At 40.9% G+C, this 15,016-nt stretch overlaps 1 protein-coding gene and 1 long non-coding RNA gene across 2 annotated transcripts; one reads left to right on the top strand and one right to left on the bottom strand.

Annotated features, from left to right (window-relative positions):
• Positions 1-6,257: 6,257 nt before the first annotated feature.
• Positions 6,258-7,230, bottom strand: LOC149982537 (uncharacterized). Its single transcript, XR_016497244.1, has 2 exons — positions 7,119-7,230; positions 6,258-7,024 (listed from the first exon to the last, which is right to left on the bottom strand). It is a non-coding gene; the product is annotated as an uncharacterized LOC149982537 (long non-coding RNA).
• Positions 7,231-10,262: 3,032 nt separating this feature from the next.
• Positions 10,263-13,846, top strand: miip (migration and invasion inhibitory protein). The gene is made up of 9 exons (XM_021609386.3): positions 10,263-10,884; positions 11,008-11,228; positions 11,926-12,028; positions 12,141-12,252; positions 12,413-12,492; positions 12,615-12,741; positions 12,897-12,993; positions 13,201-13,338; positions 13,478-13,846. The coding sequence occupies exons 1-9, from the start codon at positions 10,566-10,568 to the stop codon at positions 13,610-13,612; spliced, it is 1,332 nt and encodes a 443-aa protein (XP_021465061.1). The 5' UTR covers positions 10,263-10,565; the 3' UTR covers positions 13,613-13,846.
• Positions 13,847-15,016: the final 1,170 nt, after the last annotated feature.

Here is a 15,016-nt window from a genome sequence, read left to right as displayed (position 1 = left end):
ATTGTTGTAACCCCTATTACTAGCCTGTTCAACCTCTCTTTCGTATCGTCTGAGATCCCTAAAGATTGGAAAGCTGCCACGGTCATCCCCCTCTTCAAAGCGGGAGACACTCTAGACCCAAACTGTTACAGACCTGTATCCATCCTGCCCTGCCTTTCTAAAGTTTTGTAGACATGTGTGCAAATTTTGTTCATATCCTTTGCTAGTTAGTGAGTTATTAGCCCAGTTATAGATCATTTGTAGTCAGCAATAGGGGAGTGATTGCTTACAAGAGCACAAAACGTCTGCATTACTAGCCTTCTTTGAAAAGCAAGTCAAGTAAAGTGCTTTTGTTTGTCTGAAAGGGGCGGTATTGTATTTTGAGAAGACTTGAATATGCTAAGTAGCCAGCAGAGAGAGATTAGCATAATGTGTCTGATTCTCTGTAATAATGGTATGGGAATAATAATGCATTTTATCTTGTAAAGTGGTTTCATGCATCAAACAACACAACAACCATTTCAGTCACCTTCTTGTCGGAAGGACAAATTGATAAACAGGTTAATGTCAAGCCCTGCATGTTGTTTTTTAAAAGTCTTATGGAATGCAGGCCCACATTGAACACCACATTGGCTGAAACTGTAGATTGAATGATAGAACAGCTATTTCCATGTTAAAATGTTATGGATGCATTTTCTCCATTGTTTCTGATGGTAGGCCACTCTGGTAGATCTACATTATGATCAAATAGCCACAGTAGCCTAATTGACCACTGTCAAAACTGTAACTTAAATCGACTGCAGTCTCAGTGTTCACAATAAACACTCGCTGGAAGTTGCACAGACTTTTCACAACATTCAAGTTTGCGCTCAGCAAACCTGAAATTTGCTTAGTGCCTGAACATTGTTCATATATTTACACCTGTTGTGACATATATTGCATTATTTTATGTCTGGTTATGACACCCACATAAGAGTGTCAAAACCCACATTCATTCAAATGTATTTTTTCCCATGTTAAGACGTTTCCTTTCGTTTGAAAGTGTATTTCTTAAGTTATTGTTGTAATTCATTATTTACAGTCATGTTTTTTTTTGTCATATTTAAAAAAACGTTATGACACTGTCATGAAGCACTGTCATGAAGCACTGTTATGAAGCATTATGACCATCATAATCATAGAAGCCAGATTGGCCTATCATGTCCATGCCATTATGTCAGTCATCTGTCAAAAAAAGAGTGTCTTGTCCTGCTCCTGAAATCTGCTCCTGCATTCATCCCAGTGATCAGCAACAGAGCATTGAGGTAGGTGCATGTCTTACCTACATTATGTATGCAATACAATGATACTTTTATATGGTCAATTTCAGAAAATGTTATATAACATTAACATACTGTAGACAAGTATGCTATGGTGTAATATAATGTTTTGTCTTGTGTGGTAGGTTTTTGGGTTTTGTCAACTCTTATGTAGGTGTCATATCCAGCCATAAAATAATGCAATATATGTCACAACAGGTCTAAATGTATGTGTCCTGACAGTGTTATGACCATATTATGACATGGTTATGATAAGTTATGTTATGATAAGTTACGTCAGCTGTGATGACATATTATGACATGGCTAGGACCGTGTCATAAATGGGTGACCGTGTCATGACATGGTTATGTCCGTGTCATAATGTGTTATGGCAATGGGTGTCAAGTAAAGTGTTTCGCATCTCGCTCTATAACAGGTGCACAACATAAAAGATACACAAAATCACCAGGGTGAAATCTCAGAGGTAAATGCTGTGCTGGAAGGATCCACAATACAAGTAGCTAAAGAGGGCTTGCAGATCCTTGTTATTCCAGAAAAGGAAAGCTGTTAGCATGGAAAGGTGATAGCATCTCCTAAGATGCTATCACCTTCCTTTTCTGAGATACCAAGGAGCTAGAATGAATATGCACAAATTAGCACTCCATTCCTGGAAAACTTTTGGTAGCGCCGGCACACCTAAATACCAGCTAAAGAGTGCAACCTTGCCATGGTTCTGTTTTTCTCATTGTGTTCTTACCATTCTTTGACACTCAGGGCTCTATAGGGTGATGGATCAAAGCTAGTACCTGGATGTTTATGTAGGAAGGCAAAACAATATTCCTCCCATCCTGGAAAGGCTGATCATTTATAGTAGATCCCCTCAGTTGATTAGAAGCATTTTTATTGTGTCATGGATAACGAGAACTCAAAGAACATGTGTTCCTGCAACCTAGGAAGGATGCTGTTTTGCCTTGTACTGTATACCGCGACACTGTAAAGGCATACAGCCTAAAGACATACAGCCTTTAGTTTTTTTGATTGTTTAATGCGTCTGTGTGTGTGCATCCTGTGCTGCTGCTGAATAGTAGAGTATCTGCAAACCTCTCTTGGACCATGCGTCTCTGCATACCTTCTCTTGGACCCTGTCTCTTACCCAGTGTGATCTCTCCTGCTGTCCTGTCCATCAGAGCGTGGCAGCTAGGACAACCCCCTCCCTGTGCTAGACCTAATCCTCCTTATCTTAATGGCATCGCCCTGCTAAAAGCAGCTTGGCGGGAACAATCGACCTTCTGTGTCTCTTTATCAGCACAGCCACCTCCCCCTTCAATACCTCACTGCCACCTGCTGTGACAGGTATCCCCTCTCAGCCTGATCCTATCAGCCAACCTGACCCTTCACTGTCCATCGCTATCTCCTGCTGGGACTATGTTGTTCTGTGTGTTTACTGCTTATCAAACATAATTTCAAATAAGGAATATAAGAGATGTCAGCCAGTAGAGGTAGCCCCTGGACACATTTTTTTAATAGACCCATCCAGACACATTAGGTGACTTGATGTAAACTGAGTGTACAAAACAGTGTATATTTACTTTGGCTTTGGTTTGTTTTTCTTTGCATGTACTCTACTTCAACTGGTCTCCGTAGTCCCACTATGACGCCTACAGCTCCGCAGCAGGGGAGCACACCGAGGATTTCAGATCAGAGGAAATTTTAAAAAGTGTGGTAAAGCCATGGTTCGCATCTGGTAAAGAAGGACCCACAGTATTTTTAAACCGTGTAAAACTATGATGAGATCAATACATTCAGTGACTCCAGGTGGGATTTGAATGTAGCTGTAACATGGTTGGAGCACTTAGCTCAGCCTCAGCATGAACACAGTGTCCTGTTTTTTTGTTGCCAGAACACTTCTTGTGAAATATATTTCCCTTTGTTATTGACTTTTACAGTTCCTTCATATCTGAAAGAGTCATTTAAAGTCACATATTGCCCCCTACAGGGTATGAAATGGATAACATTCCAGATGTAAAAATGATATTCTTTGTTTCACCTTTTACTCTTTTAGTTCACCAAAAAAGCTCCCAGAGCTCTGGTCTCATTGAGTATTGACTGAATTGCTTTACATGTATCCTATGATTACCACTGTCAAATGAACCAGGGCTTTTACAGTAATGAAGGTTGCCATTTATTCTAAATTCTAAGAATGATATGTTTGTAAATCTTGTGTAATTCCCTATTTTGTTGTTGTTGTTGTTGTTGTGATGTCCGTGACCAGTGGTTAATGGACGATGAGGCGTTCCGGGCAACAAGCAGTAATTGCCTGGAGCACAACAGTGATTACAGGGACACATTGGAGTATATGACTTCATAACTGGCACCATTTAATGATTATGTGGTGCAACTCACAGTACTGTGGTCAGCTAATCACACTAGACTGGCTGGTACACATCTCAATGCAAACGAGCCGTGACTGGAAAACAGAGTAGCAGCTCGCCCACACAGCTCAGCACCATTCAAAACGAGAGCATTCATATCATTATGACTGTGATCCTCTGCCACCGGCAGTGCCATGATTAGTGTCACCACGGATGGACAGGTTTAATTGAAGATAAACTAATCTCCTCCTGTCAGTAAGCAGTGGATGAATACTCACAAATTTCTCAGCTTTTACAAGCACAGATTGTCCTTTTAGGATGGCACAATGAAAAACATTACAATGACATTGTCTAAAGTTTTCAGAAACTATGAATGAAAATGTTAATTATATTAAACAGTCATTGTACATTTAAGTGATACTACCCTCGAAGCCGGTGTTTGGAGGATATATTGGCATTGGTGTTGTTAGGCAGGTTTTTTTTTTTTTTACCTCTTTTGTATCTCTTGCTTGCTAGCTAGCCAACTACGGCTAACTTGCGCTCACGTCAAACAATGCATCCAGAAAAATAACAGTAGCTGCATTTGTTGAAGCTGTTTCCTATTGACATTTATTTGGACGCATCCATAACAATGAGATAATGAGACGCTATTTTGCCTGGCATAGAAAATATGTTGTTCAGAGGAGCTATCCAACGCCACAGCTAACACAATCACTTCAAACTGAATATGAAAATACTGCAAACTAGCAGCACTTCGTTTCGTTTCACCTTTTTCAATTTGTATATATCCATAAAAATGATGCCAGCTGATTCATGATTTCGACTGGCTGAGAAACGCTGCGTCTCGTCCCGACTCCTGACAAGTTCATTACTATGGTACAGCAGGAGATCGAATTTGAATATTGAAACAATGTTGCAAATGTCGGAGAAACAGACAGCAACGTTTACACAAATCTCCGCTGTTGAAACTAAATGTTAGTCTAAAAGAAATGTGAGATAGAGAGGAAGATCACATTTATATATTGTCTGGCTAGGCTGATGAGACAGTGGACCAAGCAGGCAGATGGAACATAGTAAATATGCAGTTTAACGTCATAGATTTACCCGGTGGTAATTTGTGGCATAGACACCTGCTGGAATACCGTTTTTAACCGATCAGCATTCAGGATTAGACCCACTGATTGTATATAACATGTTACAGACAATCTGTAGGGGGATAATATAATTGACTGGGGCATCATGTGTTATGTCACTCCTTGTCATTTTAATTACATATGGAATCCTAACTTCCTGACAGATCACATAGGTTTAAAAAACTAAATGTGTATTATATTATTTGATTACATTCTCAGACCTAATGCTGCGTTAATTTTCAAGTGGGGAGGTGGTAATTACCAGTGAAGTGAAGTCGTAAATCCCAATTGGATGCATTCGTGTGTTTGAACTCACCGAGAAACGCAGATTGGCTAATGGTCAACACACTGCATCAACCATAAACTAAGTAACTATTACAGCGATCACGCTTGTAAACAAATTATAGCGTTCAAAAACCATATTAATAGATAGCTTTATATAAAATGTTTTGTTGTTGCATGACTGTCGAAAAGGCTGTTATAGAGGTAATTTCCTTAGTAGGTGATGTCAGAGACTACTAGCATGTTGGAAAAATCGGAGCTCAGGGATGATATACGAGTTCAATTAAATTCAATTGACTTTATTGACTTGGCAAGTTCATTATTACTTACATTGTCAAAGTATACATATAGAAAAATAAAATATATACACGATTTAAATATATACGAGTTTATATACGAGTTTCCCACTTGCTACCAGTTGGGGGGCGTTCCCAGTCGTGAGTGATTAATACAACCTTCCCACCTGGGGCCTGTTGCACAAAACTAGGATAAGGGATTAAGCCAGGATATCTTGGTGATCCTGGCTCAATTGATCCGTAATCCGGTTGCACTAAAGATGGATAGGGGGCAGGAGGATATGTTATGGTATAAATTACCATGGAGATTTATTCTGTGGAGCTAGCCTGCTCCAGACCAGGCTAAATTCCAGGATCTATTTAATCTCATCCCTAATGTCAGTCAGCAGTCACCACAAATGGAAACCAATAGTTATTTCACTGCTCACTATACATTGTTATCACATATAACTAGACCCACTGTTATTTAAACGTTTGTGATCATTAATTTCAATGATTTTGGATAAAAAATGATTTTTAGATGATGTTGCTATCATTAGATAATTTACAGTTTCCCATAGACTATAAGGCTATATATAAAATGCTAGAATATTAGGGCCACAGAGGGGAAAAAAACACAAGTCATAATATTGTAACCAGTTGTTTTAAAGGAGGACAGTTGTTAAAATGACAGATGTGGGGCATTTCGTGAAATTGTACTTCAGTATGGTTTCATAAACAAAGACATGCTGATGTGCCAGAATATTAAGTATCACATTGTCATAAGTATCAAAACTGTAAAAACAATATGTAGCTTTTCTGCAGAAAGAACCAGCCTCATAAATTTATGACTTTATCCTTTTTCTTCAGTGTGGCCCTAGTACTCTGTCATATAAACAAATACACATTCCATATGAATATAAAAACACAATGTGTAACATTATGTTCCTTTATTGAATAAGGACAAAACAAAGCAGGTAAACCATCAGCTCCTTTCAAAACTGAAGTCACAGTGACTCTACAAGATGGAAAGCACAGAATCTAAGCATATTATACAAAATGATACATATACAGACCTTTGAATGTGTATAACACACCCTGCATGTCTGCACACTAAAATAAATGCAGGACAAATCCATACACATCAACTGAACAGACAAATGAATGGATGCAGTAGCCTCCCTGCAGCCTTGTATTACACACAGTATACCGCACAAACATCATAAGAGGCCAAATTCGTCAAAAAACGAACCCAAAAAAACCCAAATTCCTCTGCCACCGCAGGACATATTTAACCAAAATTGAAAGCACACATACTAACTAAAATAATTCAACACATATTGGTCCCTCAGCAGCCGACCACTGTCGTCATCAGGGAAGATTGCCGGATTGTCCCAGTCCATGGCTGGTGGCACTCTGGGGGCCCTCTCCTTCCTCAGGCAGGCCACATTGTGGAGGACAGCACAAGCCACAGTAATATCACATGCCCTAACAGGGCTGACCCTTAATTTGTGAAGGCAGTGAAAGCGTGCCTTCAGGAGGCCAAAGGTCATTTCAACTCTGGCCCTGGTCCTGGCATGGGCATGGTTGTAGGCCTGCTGTGCTTCCTGGGGGTCTGTGAAAGGTGTCAGGAGAAAAGGCTGGCAGCCATACCCCCTGTCTCCCAGCAACACAGAGAATTCACCTGTCAACACAAAATCTCATCATTACTACCTCATAAACACAGTGATATTCTTGACACAGCCATGATGGTTATAAATAGGGGTTGTGTGGCTTACCTTGTGATAGGCACTGATAGATTTCAGAGGCCCGAAAGATTCTGGAGTCATGGACTGAGCCAGGCCATTTTGCCACAACATTGCTGATCACACAGTCAGCATTGCAGACCATCTGAAATCATAAGATGAGGAATATTACACCAATCAATGCACATCACTGGCAATGCAGAGTGTTCGTCAATGGACAATATCAAAAAGTTATGTTCACCTGAACATTAATGCTGTGAAAGGATTTCCTATTCACAAAATCAGCCTCATGGGCACCTGAGGGGGCTTTTATCCTTATGTGTGTGCAGTCCACTGCACCAATGACATTGGGGAAACCTGTCACACAAAGTAATGAGTATCCTACTATGTGTTAACAGTTGTCCTGTAATTTGTAGATCCTCTTACCTGCAATCCTATAGAACTCCTCTTTGATGTCACAGAGTCTTCTGTGGCCAGGGAAGGAGATGAAGACATCTGCTAATGCTTTGATAGCCAGACACACACTCCTTATTGTGCGGCAAATTGTGGCCTTGTTCAGCTGTTCTGCATCCCCCACTGAGTACAGGAAGGCTCCACTAGCAAAAAAGCGCAAGGCCACACAAACCATTTGCTCCACACTCAGTGCATGGCTCCGTGCAGTGCGGTGCTTAATCCTGGGACCCAGTAGTCTGCATAGATACCTGATGCCATCTGCAGAAAACCTGTATCTTTCATATAGATGGTCATCAGGGAAGGCCAGTGGGTCCAACCGGTCCCTGAAGACCCTTTCTCACCTGAAGGCTCTCCTCAGCACAAGTGCTTCTTCATCCACCACATCTCGCACGAATGGGCATGCCATTGTCAGAGCAGAAAGGAACACACAATTTTGGGCCTTCATATAGGCTAGTGGCCACACCTGGTGCTGGGGGGGGTGGGCAAAAGAGGGCGATGCCTTATAACGATGACGTGGTTGTACTGATTGCTGGGAAAATAAAAAAAACCTTAGAAAGATGCCACCGTCCTGTGTGCTCACAATAAGAGCTCATATGTCATGGCTCACTTGACTTTACGAGAATATACCTAATTTTTATTTTGAGCTGTGTCATCTTCTTGGAGCTGGGGGAGGAAAGAAAAATAATGATTAATACATTTGTGTTACAGTTAGCATACAGTGTACATTGAAGGCATATCTCACCTCCCTCTCAAGTTTTTTTATTTCAAGGTCCAGTTTCCTAATTGTCCTCTTTTTTTATTTCGAACTCCAGTGCAAGATTTTCCATCTTTTTCTTCTTGTACTGAATGTCTATGTCTGCCAGTTCTATTTGGCACCGGAGGTGGTTGCCATACAACTTTCTGATAGCTTGTGAGCTCTGTGAACACAATACAATTAGCGCAGCTGGAATTTGGCAGGATGTGGTGTCCTTTTATTAATACGCACTATGTTGCCAGGCTGGTTTTCCCACTGTATAGCATCTGGGTCCTGTAAAAGAAATTAGATTTTTTGATTTTGATGAGGACTCCTCACCATTGTAGAGTAAATAGTACTTTCACAGTCTTAACATGATACCTCATGCCTTCTGGAATCCAGAGAGATGGTCTCCTCCTCATCATCGTCTCCATCATGTGCTGTTGCTGCTGCACTGGGGCCTTCACCCTATCACATTTAATCGGATTCATATTGAAGCTAGTAGACAAGACATGCCAGGCCTACAGTATGCCTTTGATGGAGTACTCACTGGATCAGCATCGTCTGGTGCTTGTGCTGGTGGCTCTAACAGGAACACAGTGCTGCCAGACACTGCAAGGCAATAGGTAAACCAAAGTCAGACAGTCCAAATTGATTCAATATGAATGTGGTTGTATCCCATGTAGAGATGGAAGGACATACCTTGAATGAAGTCTCTTTCCCCCCAGGGATCCCCTCTAAGACGGGCCTGCCTTTATTTAGCTCCAAGGCCATGTCCTCTGCTGGGGTAAGGTCAGCCTTTGGTGACCCACCACCCGTGCCTTGTCTGTGGGTATTCTTTTTCACTGCTAAAACAGTACAGACAATGTGTGAGCAGGCACCTTCTGGGTACAATATATGCTTGTGCTTTGTTAAATATTAGTCAGGGACCATACCATTCTGCAGAATGTTCTTGTATTTGATTTTGACCTGCTGCCATGTCCGTTTTGGCCCGTTCATGTTTAATCTACACACACACACACACACACACACACACACACACACACACACACACTTAATGGAGTCACACTGCAAAAAATTACTTGGTATTTTTGTCTTGTTTTCAGTAAAAATATCAAAAATTTTATCATAGCTTTATACAGTGTGATGGAGTTACTTTACACAATTTCACTCATATCTGCAGTGCATTTCAATAAAAAAAAATTAACCGTTTCATAATTACAGTACAACTGCATTTTTGGAGATGTGAATTAAATATTTGAATTGTAATTGTGATGTTTCAGCGGAGCGGTGAGTGTGTAATTGTGCACTACTTACGCATTCAGGCGGTCTGCAATACTTTGCCACGCTTTTTCTCTTTGCTTTATCACTGTGGCGGTGTTGCCTTTCTTCTTAATTATATATTTTACCTCCTCGTATGCCTCCATGAGGATTTGTGCTTCCGACGGGGAAAAGTACGCGGCTCTAGTTGCCATGGTAAATCAGTTAATCTGTGATCTGTGGCGGGGTCTATTTGAGTGAGCCGTGAGCGCGCACCTATCCAGGATTGGTTTCACCTGGCTTAATGAATCCGTGTCTGCTCATCCTGGCTTGGTCTTTGTGCAACCAATTAAGCCTGGACGCACATGTTTTGGCTTCATTGAGCTCAGCTGAGTCATTTATCCCGGATGTCTTAATTCTACTTTTGTGCAACAGGCCCCTGGTCATGAATGCAGAATTAGACCTAATCTTCAAACCACAGAACCAGTTTGCATCACAATAGTGTCTCCTTTCTCCTGAAGTGTACACTCGTTCACTACTTTCCACAGTAGCATGGAGGGAGTTTCCACAATATTTATTGTACCAGTATTTCCTATCAAATCAGTGATGGGAAGTGCTCAAATTGACACTTTGGGAGTAGGTAGAGATAATTGGGACGTAAAACAGTTGTTTTCTTCAGTACTGTGTGTTTGTTTCTTTAAAACGGTTGCGTGTTGCATTATGGGTGAGGTGACTAACATCACATTAGCCAATCAAATGGTTTGTATGCTGATACGTTGTTATGGAGTTAAAGTCAAACTGAAAACATAGAAGACTGATCAAACTTGGATTATGTTTGTTTATAAATTATTGAACATATATGATATATTTTAAAACTTGTATGAAATAGCCAGCGAATTTTCAAAAAATATGTGTCTTCTGAATTGGCCAAGACTGGCTCTTTGCTCTTAACGTAAGATTGCTTTTGGTCTAGCTAGCTACATTAGCTAAGTAGCTAGATATCTAACGTTAGCCAGCCCTCTGTTCAGTAGCGAATGGCCTCGCCCGAACGGTTGAGTGCATTGCGAGAGCGCAACAAATACTTGTTGATGCAATTGAGGCACCAAACCAAAAGTTTGTTGACTATCACCGGCAGCAAAGGAAGCTTGGAGAATGATTCAAAACGGACAGTACAAAACAACACAACGAAAAAGCCAGGTCAGAATAAAGAAAAAAGTCCCCATACAGAGAACATGGTGACCCTGATAGATGGTGACTTAGGCACTGCTAGGTCTGCTCTCAGCAAACCTACTGTACAGTTCAAGGAGAGAGACGACACGGAAACACAGACAACAGCACCACTGAGAACTGAAGGTAGGTAACCTTAACAAGCTAGATATGCCAATGAAATGCAAAGGCTGCTGACAGACTAATATTGGCATATCAGTCACACAATAAGATTTCCATAGAAATAATGCTGAACCCATTTTTCCTCAGGTGAGGCAGTGGAATCTGTGAATGTCACCCTCTGTCAGACCTCTACACCATACCTTGTCACGGGAACCAAGCTTAAACCAGGCCAAGCTACAGAACACTCTACTGTTTACACAGGATTTCTTCAAGACCAAGGCAAAGGCCGTCCTGCAACTCTTGTCAGATCACTGGATATTAGGAGGCCCTATACCAGTCCTATTTACTATAATCAGGAGAATGAACAGGTGAGCAAAGTAAAAAGGGAGAAGGGAAATGTTGTTATTACACAAGTGGTGTAAGGACAGTTCTGTTAAAAAAAAGTTGTTACTGTAGTAATTACCCTATTACTACCATAGATAATATATAAAGAAAGGTTACTATACACGGGTATATCATCTCCAACTAGATGGCACTGTATTATCAAAGCGAGGCAGTTCAACCACAGATAGAACAATGAGCCAGATGTTTACCAGAATTATAGCATCCTGTTGGCATTTCCACTCACCACCAAATATGGTGATGAGAGGAAGCCTAGTGGCCGGCTGTGGGAGAAGATGGATGCCGACAAAATTAAAATGTTACAAACAGTTTTAAAAGTTTTTAAAAATTGCTTCGTTTAGAAGGAATGCAAGTGAAAATGTAGTTATTGCATATTTCACAGAGTAGGCATTCCCTAACAGAAGAATGCAATATATATGCTAGAACGCGCCAATAGGATCAAACTAGCTCGTGCTTGGCTCTGCCCACCTCCTTGTTCAGCCCATTATGATTAATTTCCTCCCATTGGAAACGACAGGCTGTGGCCCATCTTGGGTTAGTTATAAAAAATATTTGTTACAACTGCTTGATCTACCATTGCACTCACTGCTGTGTTTTTATTGAGCAACACATTTCACCTTTAATAGTCTCATTAAAAATGTTGCCCTCTGCTTGTGTCCATAGAGGGAGGTGGGTAAATTCACATTCCAATCCTCTGGACTGGAGCAAACATCAGCCTCCGACAGACAGCGTCTGCAGCCTTTACTGGGCTATGACTGGATAGCAGGTATGCCAAGAAATGAGTTCTATACAGAAATTAAGCTAACCCAACCAGTTTATTGTGGTAGCAGCCAAAATGTTACTCTATATGAAATTGATACTGTTTTCTCCTCCCGTAGGGATTGTGGATGCAGAAAACTCCTTGACAGAGCACTCGGAGCAGTTTTTCAGTGATCTGCGCACTTTCCGACAGGTCAACAGAGATGAGTGTGTCCACAGCCAACAAGCAGGGCAAGTGCATTCACTTAATGTAATATATTTTTTCTTGAGCTGTGAATCGGATTTGGGTATAGAGTATTTTTAACCAAAAGTTCAGACTGTAAGAGGGCTATTACTGAAATAGATAATAATTCTTATTTAATGAATGACTGTTGATTTACCCTCCTCACAGATTATCTGAAGAGGACCTTTCACCCCCACCATTGTCAATAGAGAAGGAAGACCAACAGCACACCATGGACACTCACCAGTGTATGAGAAACCATAGCAAGCTTTTGGATTAGACCTACATAATGTCACTATTGCTTACTGAAGAAGAGACCCTGAATACTATACTGTACTGTCTGATTCGGTTTCTCCTTGTTGTTGTCTAGGTACGTTCTGTTACAGGATCAACAGCCGACTGTTCCCAACCCCGTTGGATTCTCAGGAGTCGTGCCCTGTGTGTAAGAAGCCCAAATACAAAATCCCCCACACTGCGGCTGAGCCAGCCTTTATCAGGTGAGACCACTCATCCGCCTGGTGCCACTTTTCATCTCACTCATCCTCAAATTCTACTGAAGTGAAGTCCATTACAAACCAGGATGGTGTTTTATTACCATCCCGTTATAACACTTGTCCTCGTCATAAAGAATATGCTTTTGTTTCTGTCCCAGGGTCAGCATCCCGCGCTCCACACTGTTGCCAGCATACAAGTACAAAGCCCATCGGAGGTGTAGCTTCGACCCCTCCGACAGCCTGGGTCTACCATCGGTGAGTGTGGCATGTTAATAAGAGAAGACTACATCTCTCCACACAATGTGGTTTTGACATTGAAACACACTCCTCAATCATTTGAATTATACTGTTCTGTTATCATCTTGCTCATTCTCATTGCTTATCCGGCCCATAGTTCGCCCAAAAACTTTAAGGTTTTAGTTGTAGTTGTATCACAAGCCTTTGATTTGATGTTCCCTACAGCACTGTCTGTCAGGCTGGTCTAACACAGTCCCCAGCACTGGGCCCCAGCTCAGCAGCCTGGATCTGAGGAGCTCTGTGGACACGAAGGCGGCAAGCTGTGGCGTCCTCTCTGCACAGCCACAGTCTAAGAAGTTTCTGGTGAGCCATTGCAAGATGAAAGAAAACATATCACAGGTCTTGGTGGCCATTGCAAAGATGTCTGTGTCTTAACATGTGTTTGTTTGGCATACTGGTATGTGTGGATCTGGTTGATTGGTTTTCTGTTTTTTTTCCTCAGGATTTCTCAGTGTCCAGAGTGTCTGGCAGTCAGCGTTCTGACCAGCTGCTTGACGTGTCTCGTTTGGCCCGCTACCGTTTCCAGCGCCTGCCTGCCAACAGCAAACCACACAGCCCGTCCTACCCTGTGTTCTGACAACCTAACAGCACTATAAAACCTGTGTAGTATTATGATTTCATCTTTTTACATGAATGAAATCTTTAATAATGATGACGAATTAACCCTCAGCAGTTTTAACGTAGAATTATCATTGTGCCTATTGAATCATTAATGTATCGTAATTTTCTATCATACAGTTATATAATGTGTTAAGTGCTTGATTTTCTTTTTGATGAGGTACAGATTTTATTAAAGGTGCAATATGCAGAACTCGCTCCGCCATTTCCTGGTTGCTAAAATTCTAATAGTTTATGTGATAAAACAAGCAATTTATAGTGTAGATAATCATTTCACAGCGGTTTAAAGGGTTTGGTTATTTAAAATATATTGTATTTTCAGCTGTTTGAATCTGGTGTACAAACCCGAAAGTAAAAGATACAAGAACGGGAAGCATAGAACACACTGCAACTTTTAAGATTGGTACCGAGATAATACGATGTAATTTGCTTAAATAGTATTACCATCAATTTACTTAATTTCCATTGTTAGGGTCGATAAATGAAATTAGATTTCACCTTGTTCTTTTTTTATGAATGCATGTTGATGTCTTTAGGGATTTGTGGTGGTGATGATTGTGATGATTTCTGGGGCTTCAGAGGGACAAATAGCGAACATTAGTGTATGTGTTGTGCATACCTTAGAAACAATTTGACTTGACTCATAAAATTTATAAATTGACAGACGGGAATAAGACGGGAATAAGATTGAATAATCTTAAAAAGAAAACCTTGCGCCTTTCCTTGAACTGTTCCTAGGCCGTCATTGTAAATAAGAATTTGTTCTTAACTGACTTGCCTAGTTAAATTAAAAATAAATTACAAATCAGACATGATTGCATAGACCGAAGCTATGGAGGTAGGGGTTTGCCTTTTATCACAAAATTGGATAAGGAATTATGTTTTAAAATCAACATTAAGGTATTTTTTGTTGTTAAGATATTCAAGTCTATATCAGAGAAGTGTTTTTGTTGATGCAGCCAGCCTCTAGTGCTGTTATTTCGTCACCACCTACAGGTAACTGTCAATATAAAGGAAACACCAACATAGTGTCTTACATGCTGACCGCTAGGGCCACCACGAGCCGCCAGAACAGCCTCAATGTGTCTTGGCATAGATTCTACAAGTCTTTTTTATTATTTATTCAATTGGAGGGATTTGAAACTATTCTTCCACAATAAATTCTATAATTCGTTTTTTTGTTGATGGAAAACGCTGTCTCAGAGAAGCGTATCGGCCCGGGACTCGTTGGACAGCGCGAATTTGGCGTGGGAGGCTGTGAAAAAGTTAAACGTTTCCCAACTTTATCCACCAGCGGCGACCGCTAGGCGATGACCAATCATATCGAGTGGTTCCCATGGCGAATTAGAGGCTATGCGACCCA

The sequence above is a fragment of the Oncorhynchus mykiss genome, chromosome 7 (assembly GCF_057628025.1).
Source record: "Oncorhynchus mykiss isolate SJ-2025 chromosome 7, ASM5762802v1, whole genome shotgun sequence".
Classification (NCBI taxonomy): Eukaryota; Metazoa; Chordata; class Actinopteri; order Salmoniformes; family Salmonidae; genus Oncorhynchus; species Oncorhynchus mykiss.
This window is presented reverse-complemented; position numbering and strand designations above follow the sequence as displayed.

Bases quoted from the DNA above. Each gene is read 5' to 3' on its own strand.
- miip (XM_021609386.3), top strand. From the start codon at position 10,566: ATGGCCTCGCCCGAACGGTTGAGTGCATTGCGAGAGCGCAACAAATAC. The intron at 10,885-11,007 runs GTAGGTAACCTT...ATTTTTCCTCAG, and splicing joins AGCACCACTGAGAACTGAAG to GTGAGGCAGTGGAATCTGTG. The intron at 12,493-12,614 runs GTATGAGAAACC...GTTGTTGTCTAG, and splicing joins CACCATGGACACTCACCAGT to GTACGTTCTGTTACAGGATC.